The sequence below is a fragment of the Rhinopithecus roxellana genome, chromosome 14, assembly GCF_007565055.1.
Source record: "Rhinopithecus roxellana isolate Shanxi Qingling chromosome 14, ASM756505v1, whole genome shotgun sequence".
Lineage (NCBI taxonomy): Eukaryota > Metazoa > Chordata > Mammalia > Primates > Cercopithecidae > Rhinopithecus > Rhinopithecus roxellana.
Genome location: NC_044562.1, coordinates 83,870,261 through 83,886,053, shown reverse-complemented (window position 1 = coordinate 83,886,053; position 15,793 = coordinate 83,870,261). Strand labels below are relative to the sequence as shown.

Genomic DNA, 15,793 nt, shown 5'->3' with positions numbered 1-15,793 from the left:
TGGGTACAATACCAGTATAAATTTTATAATGAACTATTTAATAATATTTTTAAATTACCTGGAAAAAAATCAACATATTTCAAAATGGTTTAAAACTACTATCTCAAAATATGATTTCATTTTGAGAAGATCATAAACCGAGAAAATATATAGTTCAAAATAGTTTTTACTTTCATTAACAGGTTGTGGATAGTTTCTTTTAATTGATAAGTTATTATCATATTTCTTAACATTAAAAAAAGTATAATTGAAATTTAGTGCACACATAATTATTTCTGACCCCCAATTTATTTCATATTTTGTGTTTGAGAATTCTGGTGTTGCTATATAGTAAATAAGGGAGATAGATGTTTTAATATGCATATTTGAAGAAAATATTATAGTAATGTAAAAATCACACAAGAACACACCAAGTCAATTTTTTTCTAAGGTTTAATTTTAACTAACGAATTTTAAATGATGAATGTAAAGTCAATCCAAGTCTTTGCTTATTTGCAATGCACAAATTTTTTTTTTTGTAACTTGCAGGTAAAATACATTCTTTTCACATGGTAACGTTTTCACTCTTATTTATGGTCTTTTATTATTTTTCTTGAGTCCTTTTTCTTCAATAGTTTAATAAGTCACTTCTGGTTTGGCTAGAGAGCAATCCTAGCACAATAATGTTTCAACTTGCAAGGAAGAACACCCTTATTGAGTTGATAGAACTCCACCAGTTGTATTAGATCTGTAAATCTTGTGTGGCCATCATCCAGTGTGTGGAACATTTCACCATCATCTTCTACCTGCAGAAGGAAAAGCAACAAATAAGTAAAGAGGGTACATTACACAGAAGGACAGTCATATTCGATTGCAAACTATCTCTACATGCCAAAATTGCCAAGTTTTTCAAACTAAAAGACAATGAAAAGAATGCTATGGCATATCTACTTGTTTTTTGTAACATCACTTGCATTTAAAAGAAGTATCAGCTAATCCCTGGATAAGCACTGCTACTCTACTTCATTGTAACATCACTTGCAAATAAAAGAAATATCAGCTGATTCCTGGATAAGCATTGCTACTGTACTTATTCTCCCAACATTCTGTTAGTAAAGACAGTATGACTATTTTGAATCAATGCAAGAAATCTACAATATTCCGAGTAAAAGTAAATGAAGATTTTAATGCTCCCACTTAGAGAAATTAATTTGCTTTTCTAAATGTTATCTACTTCACCACAAAAATGAATATTTACATAATTTTCTTAGTAGATTTATTCTGAAGCAATCACATATTATGCTAATGGAATGTCATTTTGTCAGTTGTCTTTTTTTTAAATCAGGGAAGTCTTCTGGTACTAAGCAATTCCTATTTGCTAGGGACATTGATCACAAAATAAAAGAAGTAGGGAGGATACTTTATATAGCCTTTGGATAATTCCAAAAAGAGGCAATTCAAAAGGATGCACTAGTAATTTAGCAATATTATGGAATACCTTTCCAAAAAGACTGAATCTTCATTCCACGCCATTCAGTTCCAATATACTACACACATTACATACATACATGCACACCCACACAGACACACAGCAGCAGAGGCAACAGAAATCCCAAAGCAAGTTGTGTGCCACAGAGAAGCCCAATCACAGAACTTTTAAAAATGTGTTCAGAGTGCTTTCAGTCTTCACCAGTTCCATAGAATCTCTGTTTCTAGCCAAAGGCATTAAAAACAAAACAAAAAATTTTGAGAAAAGAGAGGAGAAAGGGCTTTAAAGTAATGTTTTCTAAAGAGCCGCTAGTAGAATTCAGGAGAAAGAAGCTTTAGTGCCCTTTTAACAATAGGTGGCATGGGGTCTATACAATATTGCTAAGTCATATTTCATAGAAAAGGGAAAATTTAATTTTTACAATTCCTGTATTTTTTATATTAATTCAGACTCATAAAATCATTTCTGCCAAAGTTAACTATAGTCAAAGCACAAGCTCCCAAATTATATTTAATAAAAAGACCAAAAGAAAACCAAAGTTTCCAAAAGCTTATGCATTAAGATCAAAAGCTTATGCATTAAGATCATTTCTAATATACGAATGTGAAATCACAAATTACTTACTGGTATAATTTGAAAGTGCTTTATTTTTTGTCCATGACTCATTGACAGTACAAAAGTTTTGGGGTTACTCTGACTATCCCGTACCAAGAAAACTCTAAAGAGAGAGAAGAAATTTCAATGTTTCTATATTTACTCATGGATTTCATAGAACTATAGTGTTAACAAATTCAAGAAGTGTATGCATAAGTGTAGATGGGGACTCCTTTACTATGTATTCAATGGGTGGGATTATCCAACTTGGCAATCAATATGGTATAACATAATCTGTGCTATAAAGCTGACATTGGTGCTAATGTAATTTTAATAGGCTAAATACACGACCCATTTGTCAGATTGTTTGATCACAATAAACAACACACTGTTATGTCTGCATCAACAATTGGTGCTACATTCTCTTTGCACTGGGAAACTGGGTATTCACATGTAACTATTTTGCCTAAAGATTAAGGCGTTTGCATATTGTTATTTTACCTTCTGGGTCATGTTAAGCTTTGAAAGAAGGTAAGAATTTAGAATGAATTTTTTTTTTCTTTTGAAACAGGGTCTCACTCTGTCGCCCAGGCTGGAGTGCTCTCGGCTCACTGCAATCTCCACCTCCTGGGTTCAAGCAATTCTCCCACCTCAGCCTCCCAGGTAGCTGGGACTACAGGCACATGCCACCATGCCCAGCTAATTTTTGCATTTTTAGCAGAGACAGGGTTTCACCATATTGGCCGGGCTGGTTTCAAACTCCAGACCTCAAGTGATCCACCTGCCTCAGCCTCCCAGAGTGCTGGGATTACAGGCATGAGCCACCACACCTGGCCTGAAATTTTATTTTATTACAACCCCCTCTTCTATACTGGATACCCTTTCTTTTGATTCTGGTTCTAACTGTTACATACACAATAGCAAGAAAGAAATGAATATATTGTTTTAAAAAAAATCTTGAAATTATTTATCAAATGTTTAAAAAAAATACTTTAAGTAAAAAAAAAAAAAAAACCATCCGATCAACACATACTTTAACCTTGAAGAATGCAGCAGAAAAGCCTCTATAATGTCAGGCTAGAAAAACAAGACATGGCCTCTAATGGCCTAAGAGAAAAATACTGCCAGAAGTAGATTCTTACTTACTGGCAGTGCAATGCAAAACCAGTTTTGTATTAATTGTTGGTAAACACACTGTGTAAATGATCCCCACTGGTGAATCCAATACGAATCTCACTGTGCCTGGGCCAAGAGGCAGCCAAATTTAAAGCATCACAGATGTCTGACGAGGTTATCCATTTCATTTGCACTGTGTGAGATTCCGACATTACATCACTGGGAAATGGGACAAAGGGGCGTTTCACTGGGAAATCAAGCTGTAATTCTCTTCCCAGTCTCAAGTAGATCACCACTACCACCTAGTGGATCACTTGGCACCATCACACCTCGCCAAAAGAATACCAAAAATATTAAAAATAAAATATTATCATTTTTATACAATCATTTCATTCACTTTATAAATACTGGGCTCAGAAATAAAATTATAATCCTTCAAAACATTTTAATAATTCTTTGTGACTCATTTATTTTCTTGGTTGCATCAGATTGTAATTCTACTGATTGTTCAAATTTATATCCAAAAAGACTGCACTCCATGCAAAGAAACATATTAAAATATCTTATTTACAGTCTGGGGAAATGCTGACTTGCTATTAATAATCTTCCATGTGAAGAAGCATTTTTATCCAAATTTCAGTATTAAATCACCTTGAAACCTTGTCATTATCTGAAGTCAACTTTTGAAGATAAAAGATTCCATCACCACTTGTTTAAATTGATAATGATTTCACTTCTCATCTAAACCACAATACAACCTCCCTCATTTGTACTGCATTTGGAAAGGGAATTCAGCCAGTATTATAGAAAATATCTGAAACATCGAGTAATTTGAGAAAAATAAAATTCTTCACATTATAAACCTTTCATAATACATTTTATATTTCTCTTTTGAATTCCATGGTACCCCACTAAAAGACAACATGAGAAACAGTTGAAAGGTACTCTTTTCACAGGTTTATATTACTTTAAGATGTTAAAATTTAGACAAAGGACAATAGGGATGTAAACAGAAAAAAAATAGGTGTTCAAAACACATACGAAACAGTTTTTTACTTAATACACATTGCATCGTGCCTAAAAATATACAACAGGTGACATAATGTCACAATATAAACCATACTTTGAAATCATAATTATATGTTCAAATCAAAATATTGACACTTAAAAACAAGTTCATTTTCCCCCCATCAATTGACATCTGAGATGCTAGAATCAGCACATAATGGGTAACATTAGTGATCACTGGTTAAGAACAAGATATTCTATTCTGTTATTTATTTATTTCTATAAAAATACCAGGCACACACTATGTACCAGGTATAATACAGATACTGTTAGAATACAATGACAACCTCATTTACAGAACAATGTCACTTCTGTTTTATGATAAGCCCAAATCAAGAACTCTTTGTGGCTGTGGAATAAATAATTACTGCTTATAGGAGAAATCCAAATCACAAGTACTCAAAATTAAAAATACCAAACGTACCCATCCACAAGTCCTTGCTGAATAATCAATCGCTGAGCCTCATCTCTAGAAATTTTGTGGTGAAACCATGGCTGGGACCGGTGGATAGCTAAAGAAATAAGATGGATGAGTGCAAAGCTTTGTTTGAGATGACTGCAATCTCATTACATGTCCTTTCCACGTCTATCCATCTACTCAGTGGCAATGACTATGAACAGACATACCCATGTTTGTGGCAGAGCTCTGTGAAGAGGCAGTGGGGCTACCGTGAGTGCCCAGACGTAAACATCCTTTTTTCTGAGCAAGGAAGGGGAAAACAGAGCTCAAGTTTTTTGGTGAAACAAACTGAAATCATAAATATTTTGAAGAACATGAAGCTACTTGTACCCTCCAAGCGAGTCCCTCTTCAACTGCAACTGAAAGGGCTTCAGTGGGATTTTCTATAACTCTGCTTTTCTGGCCTGAGAAGTCCATTGCTACCAGGGAATTCTCTGATATACTTCTCTGGAAAAAAGAAACACATTTGAATCATGAAAATATTATTTGAAAGTTATCTTTCAAAGAAATAGAAAGTGCTTGTCAATTTTAGTGTTTTTCTCTCAGTGTTTTTCTGGCAGTACATTTCCATTCTAGAAGGCGGTGCCCAAAGTGGCTAGAAGAAAATTTAAAGTGAAAATACATATTCAAGATACAATGGCGCTATAAAATATTTTTGTTAAATAAGCTAAATGGTAATTTGTTAAGGTAACTGAAGAGTTGAATAAACAGATTAAAAGCTTTTAAAGTATGTCTTCCTTCTAAAACAAACTTATCTTTTCATATTCTCTAGTAAAAAGGGAACTTCCATTTAGAAAGGAATAGCTCTTCCTATGGTTAAAAAGATACATTGTTTCTGAATTGATCTCTCCATTAAGCTTTGAGATCCATCAGTCATCAATTAAATGTCAAATCCATCTACTTATGAAGCAACTAGTTTTTAAGGTTCAAGATGCACGAAAGTTACAACTTAGATTGACATACATCTCTTGAGAAATAATACTAATATTTTTAATGAGTTTTATTATGGAGCAAACTAGAATACGTATTTTAAAAGTTTATCACATCAACTTTCATCTTACTTAGAAAATAAAATTTAGAGAAAGAATAATCCCGATAATTCCATAATCTTAAAATTTCCATGATTTAACATATGAACACATTTTCATCTTGTGAGAATACACTTGGCCACACGCAGGCTGCAAAAATAGCCTGAATATAAACTCATAGAAGGCAACTTTAAAGAACTTAGTTTAAACAAGTGATAAAGTCATGGTCTTTGCTAATTACTTCTTGTATTTATATTCTTTGAGTTGAAAGTAAAATATGCAAAACCTGAATCTTATTTTTCTTTTTTGTTTGGGGCTCTACTTTACAACCACCTTTTAACAAGTATGCCATCCCACAACAAGTCATGAATCCTAAGAAAGACCATTGTCAAAATCCCTAGTCAAGAATCCCACTCAGTGCATACAACATCAAGAAGGAATTAAAATTCTCCAAAAGAAAAAAATTTAAAGACACCCATGGAAAATAACAGTTATTTTCTACTAGTTAATAGAAGAGCAAAACCCAAAGTGGAGTTATAATAGTAAACTACCAGCCAGACTGCATCTGGGGCCCCCTGGCTTAAAAACATTTTATCTCTCTTTATGTGGATTCCGCTATACCTGGCTTGGTTACATAGACTATAGTCAAATGTGGGCTTAAAACAAAACCTTATCCACAAAAAACGTTAGGACTCCTTTATCACTGCATCACATATTCCACTTTATTAGCATTCGTAATTTTCTCTTCAAACTATGCTGTAGTGGCCTACAATCTTATTATGGTTCATCTGTATTTCTAGAGATCTGGCATGCAATCTTTCATTTGTTACAGGAGCCTTTCTAACTGACAGCTGCTCCTTCCACACAGATGCTGTCTCTGTAATCTCTATTTGCCGTCACACCTTAGTTTGCCCTTCTCACCCCGTGAGCTTCTGTGCAGGTCTGCAGACCAGTCGGATATACTTGTGCTTTGCTGACATTAATGAAAAGCATCCACCTGCCCAAACTGCAGAGTAAGTTTCCTCAATCATAACAGCTTTATCCTTATAATATCTCTCCCTTTACATGTCAAGGTAGGTTCTGTAATCTCAACTCCCTGGCAACATAAAAATACCATTATATTAATAAAAAAATAAACATAATCAGTTGTCCTATTTTTCTCCCTCTAGTATAGCAGGCCAGGAAATAAAACAAGATCCTGTGTTCCCTATTTACTTGACATACATAAGAAGATAACACTACAAATAAGGAACATTATCATTTGCTACATTAACTAGATTAAGGGAAAACACAGGACTATAGCAAATGTTTTCTACTGAATGGCAGGTAGTGGATGAAAAATTAATAGTTTATCATTGGCGGACAAAGAAATGGAAGTAAAGCAGAGTCTGACAAACTCAAAAGGTCATTTTCAGCTCAGTTTCTTTCACATAGAAAAGCAATGTTGATAACATTCAGAGTTGGTTATATTTCTCCAACACTTGTCCCCTTTTCTAGCTCTTCCTTCTTAGGAGATGAACAGGGCAGGCCCTAAAGATGGGGTCCATGATTTTAACGGCATGACTTTCTTTTTAAGAAAAAAAAAATAGGTCTGGGTATACCCTGGATTATCCAGCCCACACTTTGAGATCACATCTACTCATTCTTAGTGAAGCTGCACATAAAATGGTTTTTCAGGCAGTTTGGCTAGGTGACAACCAGTATCATCCCATTTGAAGGATTTAGATAAACTTACAGTGCCACCATTAGCAAGAAGGCACAAAATTTCTTCAGATATTATTCTCTCATTTGCTTTATACAAAGCTACAGACATCAGAAATGCAATGGTTTCTAGATTATACAACCATCACCCTCATTTTACACTGCAGGATACCAGTGACTTGACCAAAGTCACACAGGCAGCTTATGGTAAAAGCAGTAACAGATATGTCTGGTGTAGGGTTCTTTTATGTTCCATAGAGTGAGAAATACAGTGAAGAAATTGCATTTTAGAATGTTTATCTTCAGGTCAAAAGTGAAGAATAAAAAGAGCTTGAGTAGACTTGCCTTCCCCAAACCTCCATCCCCTCACTCTGGCCAGGGCAATATTGATAAATGTTCCTTTAAATGAATCTTTTGTTTTCCCTAAAAAGGACCAAATATATTTGGTTTCCTGAAATGTCTGCTGCTGATTGATTTTCACTTCAAAGGCTGATAGGGTGGCTGCTACATGCTATATATAGCTAAGACGTTCATTAAGGTTTGAGTTTTTTTCTCATTTCCTTTCTCAAAATGTATACCTGGAAAAGTTAGGAAAAGAAAGAAAAGAATATTGTTCCTTTAAAAATATAATTAAAGTTTTACACTAAAATGTATAGTAAAAACTTAAGTGTTAATCGCTGAAAATAGTGCCTGGATAAAAAGCAACAAAGGCTAGTAAAGAGTACTGGCATCTTTTAGGTCCCTGATTCTTCCCAAATAATCTGGAAAAGTGAGATTTTATACAGACACCAAAGTCAACACAACTACTTCCCAAAACTTCTAAGTTTCCTTCATGTAAATTAATAATATTAAAGATGTAATTCTCACATACTACTGTATCTGATGATGACAACTGCCAGACAGGATAGGTCTTTACCACACAGGCACCTGCATCCTACAACCACTATTCCCAACCAAACTCACTCAAGGAGTATCTCTTCCTTTACCTGGCGCTGAACAAGGAAAGTCACACTAATTAAACTGTCATCCACATCTTGATCAACAGCAGCATCACTTTCAATGGAAAAAGGCAAGGGTAATACCACACATGTATGCTGAAGGTGATGAGAATACGAAGAACTTCCTTTATAACCATGTTTCCTATGGTTAAGAGGACACTAAACAATAATTGCCTCCAAATATTTGGCTGCTATTAACATGTTCATCATAATAACTTCGGACTCTAAAAGAAATTTGGAAGACTTTAGGAAAGGATTAATATAATAAAATTCATTATTATTCTTATATACATATGAAATGAAAGATAAAAGTAAGCTGAAAAAATGTAAAAATATTCATCTTAACATGATTGCTTTTATAAAAATTCACTGTGTTCCTTAGTTTCTTATTTTAGAACTTAAAAGTAATACCACACAAAGATGAAAAGTTATTCTTCCATAACTTAAAGCGATGCAACTACAAAATTGGGGTTCTTTTTCTATATAGTCTATCAGGTTTCATAATCAACATTATTTCATGCTTCATTCCTAGAACTGAGCATTTCATCTACTATATTACACATGGGGTAAATGCACCTTCCCTGGTCACATCCATGAAGAGCATATTTTTAACCTAAGTGAAAATGTAGATTTAAAAAAAAATGCACATTAACTGATTTGTAACACATGCGCATACATCGGAATTCCTAATATACTCTATCTTAAGGAGTGCAGCAAAAATAGCAGAACATAAATCTTAAGTTCAGAAATGCATTTCTTATGTTAATGCACATGAAATTAAAATTAGATCCTAAAGAAGGAAAAAGATGTGCCTGTGTGTGTCTGCAAATAAATATCCAAATTACATTTAGTATAAGTCTGAAAAGCAGTGCTAGAGTTAATGTAACACACGACCTATATTTTGGCTTGCGGTTTTTGGGTTTCCTGGAAAGCAGTCTGCTTTTAAAGGACCTGGAACTTAAAAAAATTACTGTTAGAAAGCCAAAATGCAAAAGAGCTCACATGTGTATACTGTAGCTTTTAAAATTCCAAATCACTGGCATCTTTATACTACATTGTGACAATCCCAGAATCAGTATTAAAATAAAAAATGAAACCACAATCAAAACCAATAATTAACAAAACATAATCTAAAATGCCAAGGAATATGTTCTGCAAATTATATTTTTAAGATCTAATCTTCAAATGTTGTAATGACAGAGAAAGACACATAATTCTTTCAAATATTTAAAACTTTAACATATACTGTTATCTGTTTTATTAAATACTTTATGTATTATGATATGATTTTATCACATAGGTTGCAAGCAAATAAAATCCAAGAATAAAAAATTCAATGTAACATTATACTAGAATGGTGCCAAAGAATTACTTAACCAACAGAAAGTAATGTAAATTATTATAAAATATTGTTATGTAGTGTAATTTAAATGAATATAATGCAAATGTAAAATAAAATACAGGCTCAAGAATTTGGTCCTTACCATAGGTGATATGCTCTGTGAACTGCAGCCACTTCTACCTTGATATGGATGCATATAATTCTGGTACAGCTGCATGCCATACTGCAGAATAAATAAATAAAACACATTCCCACCACTTTTACTAATCTGATAATCTATGAAAATCAACACTTTCATCAATTATACAATATAAATATAAAAAGAATTAAAGCAAACACGTAAAGCAACCAAAATTTTGAAAGATAAACTTTTAGTTCCCTGCAATAATACATTTAAAAAGACAGTTGAAGTCTTTTACTTAGACCTACAACTTAAAAGTCCAGCTCATCTGTACAGAGTTCTGGAGCTGACATTTCTACTCATTATTCTTAGCACCAAATTGTACCACAACTATCTGGAGTAGTACACTGCCTCATGATAAAAAAAAAAAAAAAACTCACTTGGGAAGGGTGATGTGCTTTCTGGTACAAAGATTCCAAAAACTTCACACGCATGCTAAGCAACACTGTGCAAAATTCATTGTACCTCTCTAACGAATGACTAATGATTTACTTTCCCTCTTTGGTAAATCCATAAACATGGCCCTATGTTGAAAATTATCGACAATATAGCACCCTCATATCAAAACTATTAATACCATTATTAATGTTTTACTTCAAATTCAGGGAAACCAAAATAGTGGGGGATCAAGCTGATTTCAAACAAAAGGTTTCAAGGTACAATGTAAGTGGCAGAAGAAAAAAATTAAAAAAATAAATAAATAAAAATAAAAAAAATAAAAAATAAAAAAGAATTTCAGTGTCTTCACTTTCAGGAGGCAGCATCACATGGATTGAGCTGGCAGGACAGAATTGGAAAACAGGTCTGGATTATAACTGGATTATTAGTTTGAAAAACAGTAAGAATGCCAACTGCCAAGACCAAACTTGTCCTGGAGTTTTCCACATCTGAATTTGGAAGCTAATCTCCAAATTCAGGTTTAAGTCACTTTGTGAAAAAAAAAAAAGAAAAGAAAGAAAGAAAAGAAACAGAAAACAATGGAATAAACAGCCTTTTTTCCCCTATATTCTGCAATTCTGTCCATTTCATAGAGCCATAATGAACTTAAAAGTTAGGTTTTATATGAAAGAGATTAAATAGACACCATGGAAGCAAATCTTACCCGAAGGATAAATTATATTTAAACATTCCAACAGAGCTGTTTTTCTACTAAAGACTATTTCCTTAAAAGCAATTTTAGCACAATGGATATATTTGGTAATTAGGCAAAAAAAAAAAAAAAAAAAAAAAAATCAGAGGGGGTCTAGAGGAGTCACTGTTTTCAAGATTTTGCTTTTAACATGAAGGCAAACCCACACTCATTTAAAATTCTCTGTGTTGACTTCTTATCCAATTATTTCCCAACTTCTAAAAATTATTTTTTAATTTAAGGTTTGATTGACATTAATGGGACCTAATGAAATTTATTTCAAATCAACTCTAAGCCTACAATAGCTTTAAAAAGAAGGCAGAGGAGCTTAATTCCTAGTCAAATTCATTTTGGAGAATATATAATAACCTCAAACCAACATTTTCACAAGAAACATGCTGCTCGGCCACCTTTTATTTATCTGCATTGAAAAGCCTGCTACCTACTAATAAGTCTGTTTTCTTCAAAGATGTATTGTCCCTGGTACCTGCAGTGTTAGGTAGTTGCCTCTGTGCTGCTGGAGGTCTTTAGTAGGCATTTAACTCTGGATAAGAGGTAGGGCGGGGGTCACCTTAACATTTCCCCATCCTATGGCGGGGCAGATAGGGGACCAAAATATGTTAGGGAGGACCTAGCAGAGTTCTAATTGAAAGGGAAGGAAAAGAGACAACATGTAACTAGCACATTACACATAAGAAAATCTCCCACTGTCTAAGTCTCAGATATTCTATAATTCTATGTGTAATTAGAATTTATCCAAAGAGAAAAAGAGAGTCTCCATCTGATCCATATGAAGACTTAATGTACATATAAAAGAAAAGGACATAAGAATAAAACAAGTGGCCAAATTCTTGGTGGGAGGTTGTATCTAACAAGTGGTGTGTGATGAAAAAAGAGGGCACTCCCAGTTCAGCCAAGATAATATCTCCTTGTTCATCCCCACTAAGTACAATGGTAAACCCTGGAAATAACACAGTAGACAACAAAAGAAAACAAAGTACCTGTTAGAGACACTTCTACCATCTGGTAGGCCCAGCTGCACCAGCCAGGGGGATCCAACAGGAGGAGCCCTGCTGACAAGAAATTGCCAGGGAAGCCAACTCACTCCACCATTAGAATGCCACAGGTGTGTCTGTGTTGTGAGACCTGGAGTAAGCCCTGGATTCCTGTGATCTGGATATTTTATAGTGTAAAAGAGATCATATCATCTCTTTCCTGTTTGGGTTCTCATAGATTCCACATAAGGGACCTCAAAGATGCCTCCTCCCTCTTCAGTCTCACCTGGAAAAGCTTCGTCATTATTGAAATGAACAGGAAACACGGATGTGGTAGGTGGAATAATGGTCCCCCAAAGATGTCCACATCCTAATTTCTAGAGCCTATGTTAAGCTACATGGAAAAAGGGAATTAAGGTTGTCAATCAGCTGATTGTGAGGTGGGGTGATGATCCTGGATTATCTATGTGGGCCCAGTGTAATCAAAAGGGGCCTTAATAAGTGGAAGGGAGAGGCAGAAGAGGCAGAACCAGGGAGATGGCAGTGTGAGAAATACTTGGTGTGACAGTGTTGGCTTTGAAGACGTTGAAAGGGCCCCCAGACAAGAAGTCTAGGCAGATTTTAAAGGCTGCCAAAAAACAAGGTAACTGGATTCTCCTCTAGAGCCTTCAGTAAGAAATGCAGCTCTGCCAACACCTTGATTTAATCCAGCAAGACTCATTTCAGGCTTCTGAACTAAAGAACAATAAATTTATGTTGCTTTAAGTCACTACCCTGGTGGTAATTTGTTACAGCAGTTATAGAAAACCAACACAATGAAGCATCTTTCAACTGGGAATCTGTGATTGAAAGATGCCTTAAGAACAATAAGATGAGAAAAAATAGTGAGAAGGGAACATTCTTCCAGGAACTAAGCATCATGGAAATGGAAGAATTAAAGAAAGTTTTTAGCGTATTTCATCCATTTTTAGATGTGCATTTCAAAATTTAACATCTATAAATTTAACTGCATCCTATAATCTATAACATCTTATATTCACTATGGACCTAGTGATTTGTCATTGCCTGATACCTTTGGTGGGATTAAGAAATCACCAGCATCAAACCTTACACACGCAATATTAGTGGAACACAGCCCCATGCCATATCCTATGGAAAATACAGGTATCTGTGACTCTGAGATGAAAATGATTCAGAAAAGCCAGGCTTAGAACATGAAGAAGTTTTAAAGATGCCTCAATTAATGCATTCTACTTATATATTTTATTTTATATTTATGTGTGTATATACTTAATGCACATATATGTGTATGTGTAAAATACATTTATGTCTGTGTGTGTGTGTATATATATATCTGAGTGTGTGCAAACAAAAGTGATTAAATTACAAAATCTAGGTTTAAATAAACCTAACATAACTATCTCAATAAATAAAACAAAAAATGTAAGTGATATGAAAGCATCATGTCATCATTTTATTGGCATCATTTTTTTTCCTTCTAATGCTAATAAAAAATACTGATGTATCCTGGTAAAAACCAACAGTTTCTCAGATTAAGTGAAATGTTGATTAAACGAAGTAGGCTTACCACCTGCTTCTGTATTGGGTGTCAAACTTTAAGCCCAAGGGAGGAAGAGAGGAAGATGAGTTAACAAGGTTGAAGAACATCTCCCTTGCAGCCTAGCCTGATTTCCAGTTTTGAAAACAGAGAAAACCAAAAACCACAAGGTAATTTTCTCTACCATAACTCTTGATGGAGTAGAGCCTTCCAAAGAGTACCAGCCTCTTTATCTGTAAAATTGGACGGCTGGACAAAGTTAGTAGTTCTTATTCAGAATCCCTAAGGATGGGGCGGGACCACATGTAAATTCAGAAAGCTTCTCAGGTGATTTTAACAGCAGAATATTTGAAAAACAAGCAAACTTCTCATAAAGAAGTAAACATGGTGGCTATCTGCCAAAACAGCAAAAGAATGTAAATTTCACAGTTAAACAAAAAGCTTCATTTAAATCACTTTTTAAAACTTTCTTCCAATATCACTTCACATCCACTAGAATGACCATAATTAACAAGAACAGGAACCAAAAAAAGTAAATAACAAGTATTGACAAATATATGAAGAAATTGGAACTCTCATGCATTACTGGTAGGAATGCAAAATGTTTCAGCCACTGTGGAAAAACATTTTGGCAATTTCTCAAAAAACTAAACATAGAATTACCATATAATCAGCAATTTCATTACTACATGTATTCCCCCAAAATTGAAAACCTGTACTCAAACAAATACATACACACATATTCATAGCAGCACTATTCACAATAGTCAAAGGTAGAAACAACCTAAATGTCCATCAGTGAAAAAATGGATAGACTATGTTTATCCAACATATAGATAGATATAGAGGGCTATACATACAATGGAATAGTACACGGCCATAAAAAGGAATAAAGCACTAACATATGCTTCAATGTTGGTGAAACACAAAACATTATGCTAAGTAAAAGTCAGAAACAGAAGGTCACATACTGTATGATTCCATTTATATGAAATACCTACAATAGGTAAATCTACACAGACAGAGGCAAACTAGTGATTGATAGGGTCTGGGAGTAACGCTTAATGGGTATGGAGTTTGCTTTTGAGGTGATTAAAATGTTTTGGAGCTGAATGCACTAAATGCCAACGAATTATTCACATTAACAACAGTTTGATTAATTTTATATTTTGTGAATTTTACCTCAATTTAAAAATTGTAAGAACACAAAATAAAACTTTCTTCTAAACCTGGTATGATAATAATTCTGATTATGACATTCTGTCCTTCTTTACCCTGATCTCTCTTAAGTCGGATGCTAGGAAAAAGTCAACAGAGAGAAGAGGTAAAAATGGCAAAGGCAGGAGAAAAAAAGTACACCTGGAAAATATGCAAACTACAAATCAATTGAAAAGTTTACTGCATCCGCTTCTTCAGGATAAATGAAATCCGGGAACCTAAGGACTTCACAATGCTCCAGCTGCTCTGATTTTCATTTCTAACTATATTGAAAAGCTAGTTTTAGTACACTCATTGTTAATAATCTAAATCTTCCTGTAGTAAGAAAAGGATTACATATACATAACACACATGTAAAATGCATAATCATTATATTGGCAAATTATATTAGTGCCTAGGCATAAATTATAAAGAGTACCTTAGAAAATGTTAAATGCTTTTATTTTAAACCAAAAATTTAGTAATAACGATAAATTATGTATTTTGTTGGCTTCAGCAGCAGCAATACTAACTAATATGGACAGGCACATTGCTTGGATTGTATCTTTTCAACAACAACAACAACAAAATTTTGTAATTTCCTCCCTAACTGTGATACCAAATCAGTCTCTTTAAAAGGAAATAGTTGATAATTGTTATAAGTATACATTTTAAGTTTTGCTCAATTTACTGGCAAACAGTTTTTGAAAATAAATGTGCATTCTATACATTCTGGAAGAAATCAGTTCTGCTTTTATTTCCTATGAGCGTCTACCTTTAGAATATTGTTACTCATTTCAAAATCACTCAGCAGCAACAAATAATTATGCTTACGGAAGTTGTAATTTCTACTTAGCACAAGAGTAGATGTTTAAAAAATATATTCATAGTAAAATTGTACAGTAATTTCAGTCATGCTTATTAAACTAGAAAGCAATTTATAAAACACAAATCAAAC

The 15,793-nt window shown here is 33.9% G+C and overlaps 1 protein-coding gene across 2 annotated transcripts in view; it reads right to left on the bottom strand.

Moving 5' to 3' along the window:
• Positions 1 to 425: 425 nt before the first annotated feature.
• Positions 426 to 15,793, bottom strand: part of GRB14 (growth factor receptor bound protein 14) — a 130,619-nt gene continuing 115,251 nt past the window's right edge. For both annotated transcript variants that reach the window (XM_010365318.2, XM_010365319.2), the window contains 6 exons: positions 9,918 to 9,998; positions 5,037 to 5,153; positions 4,874 to 4,946; positions 4,671 to 4,758; positions 2,093 to 2,186; positions 426 to 785 (listed from right to left, as the gene is read on the bottom strand). In XM_010365318.2, coding sequence (XP_010363620.2) covers positions 639 to 785; positions 2,093 to 2,186; positions 4,671 to 4,758; positions 4,874 to 4,946; positions 5,037 to 5,153; positions 9,918 to 9,998 — 600 coding nt within the window. In that variant the 3' untranslated portion in view covers positions 426 to 638. The remainder of the gene's footprint in view (positions 786 to 2,092; positions 2,187 to 4,670; positions 4,759 to 4,873; positions 4,947 to 5,036; positions 5,154 to 9,917; positions 9,999 to 15,793) is intronic.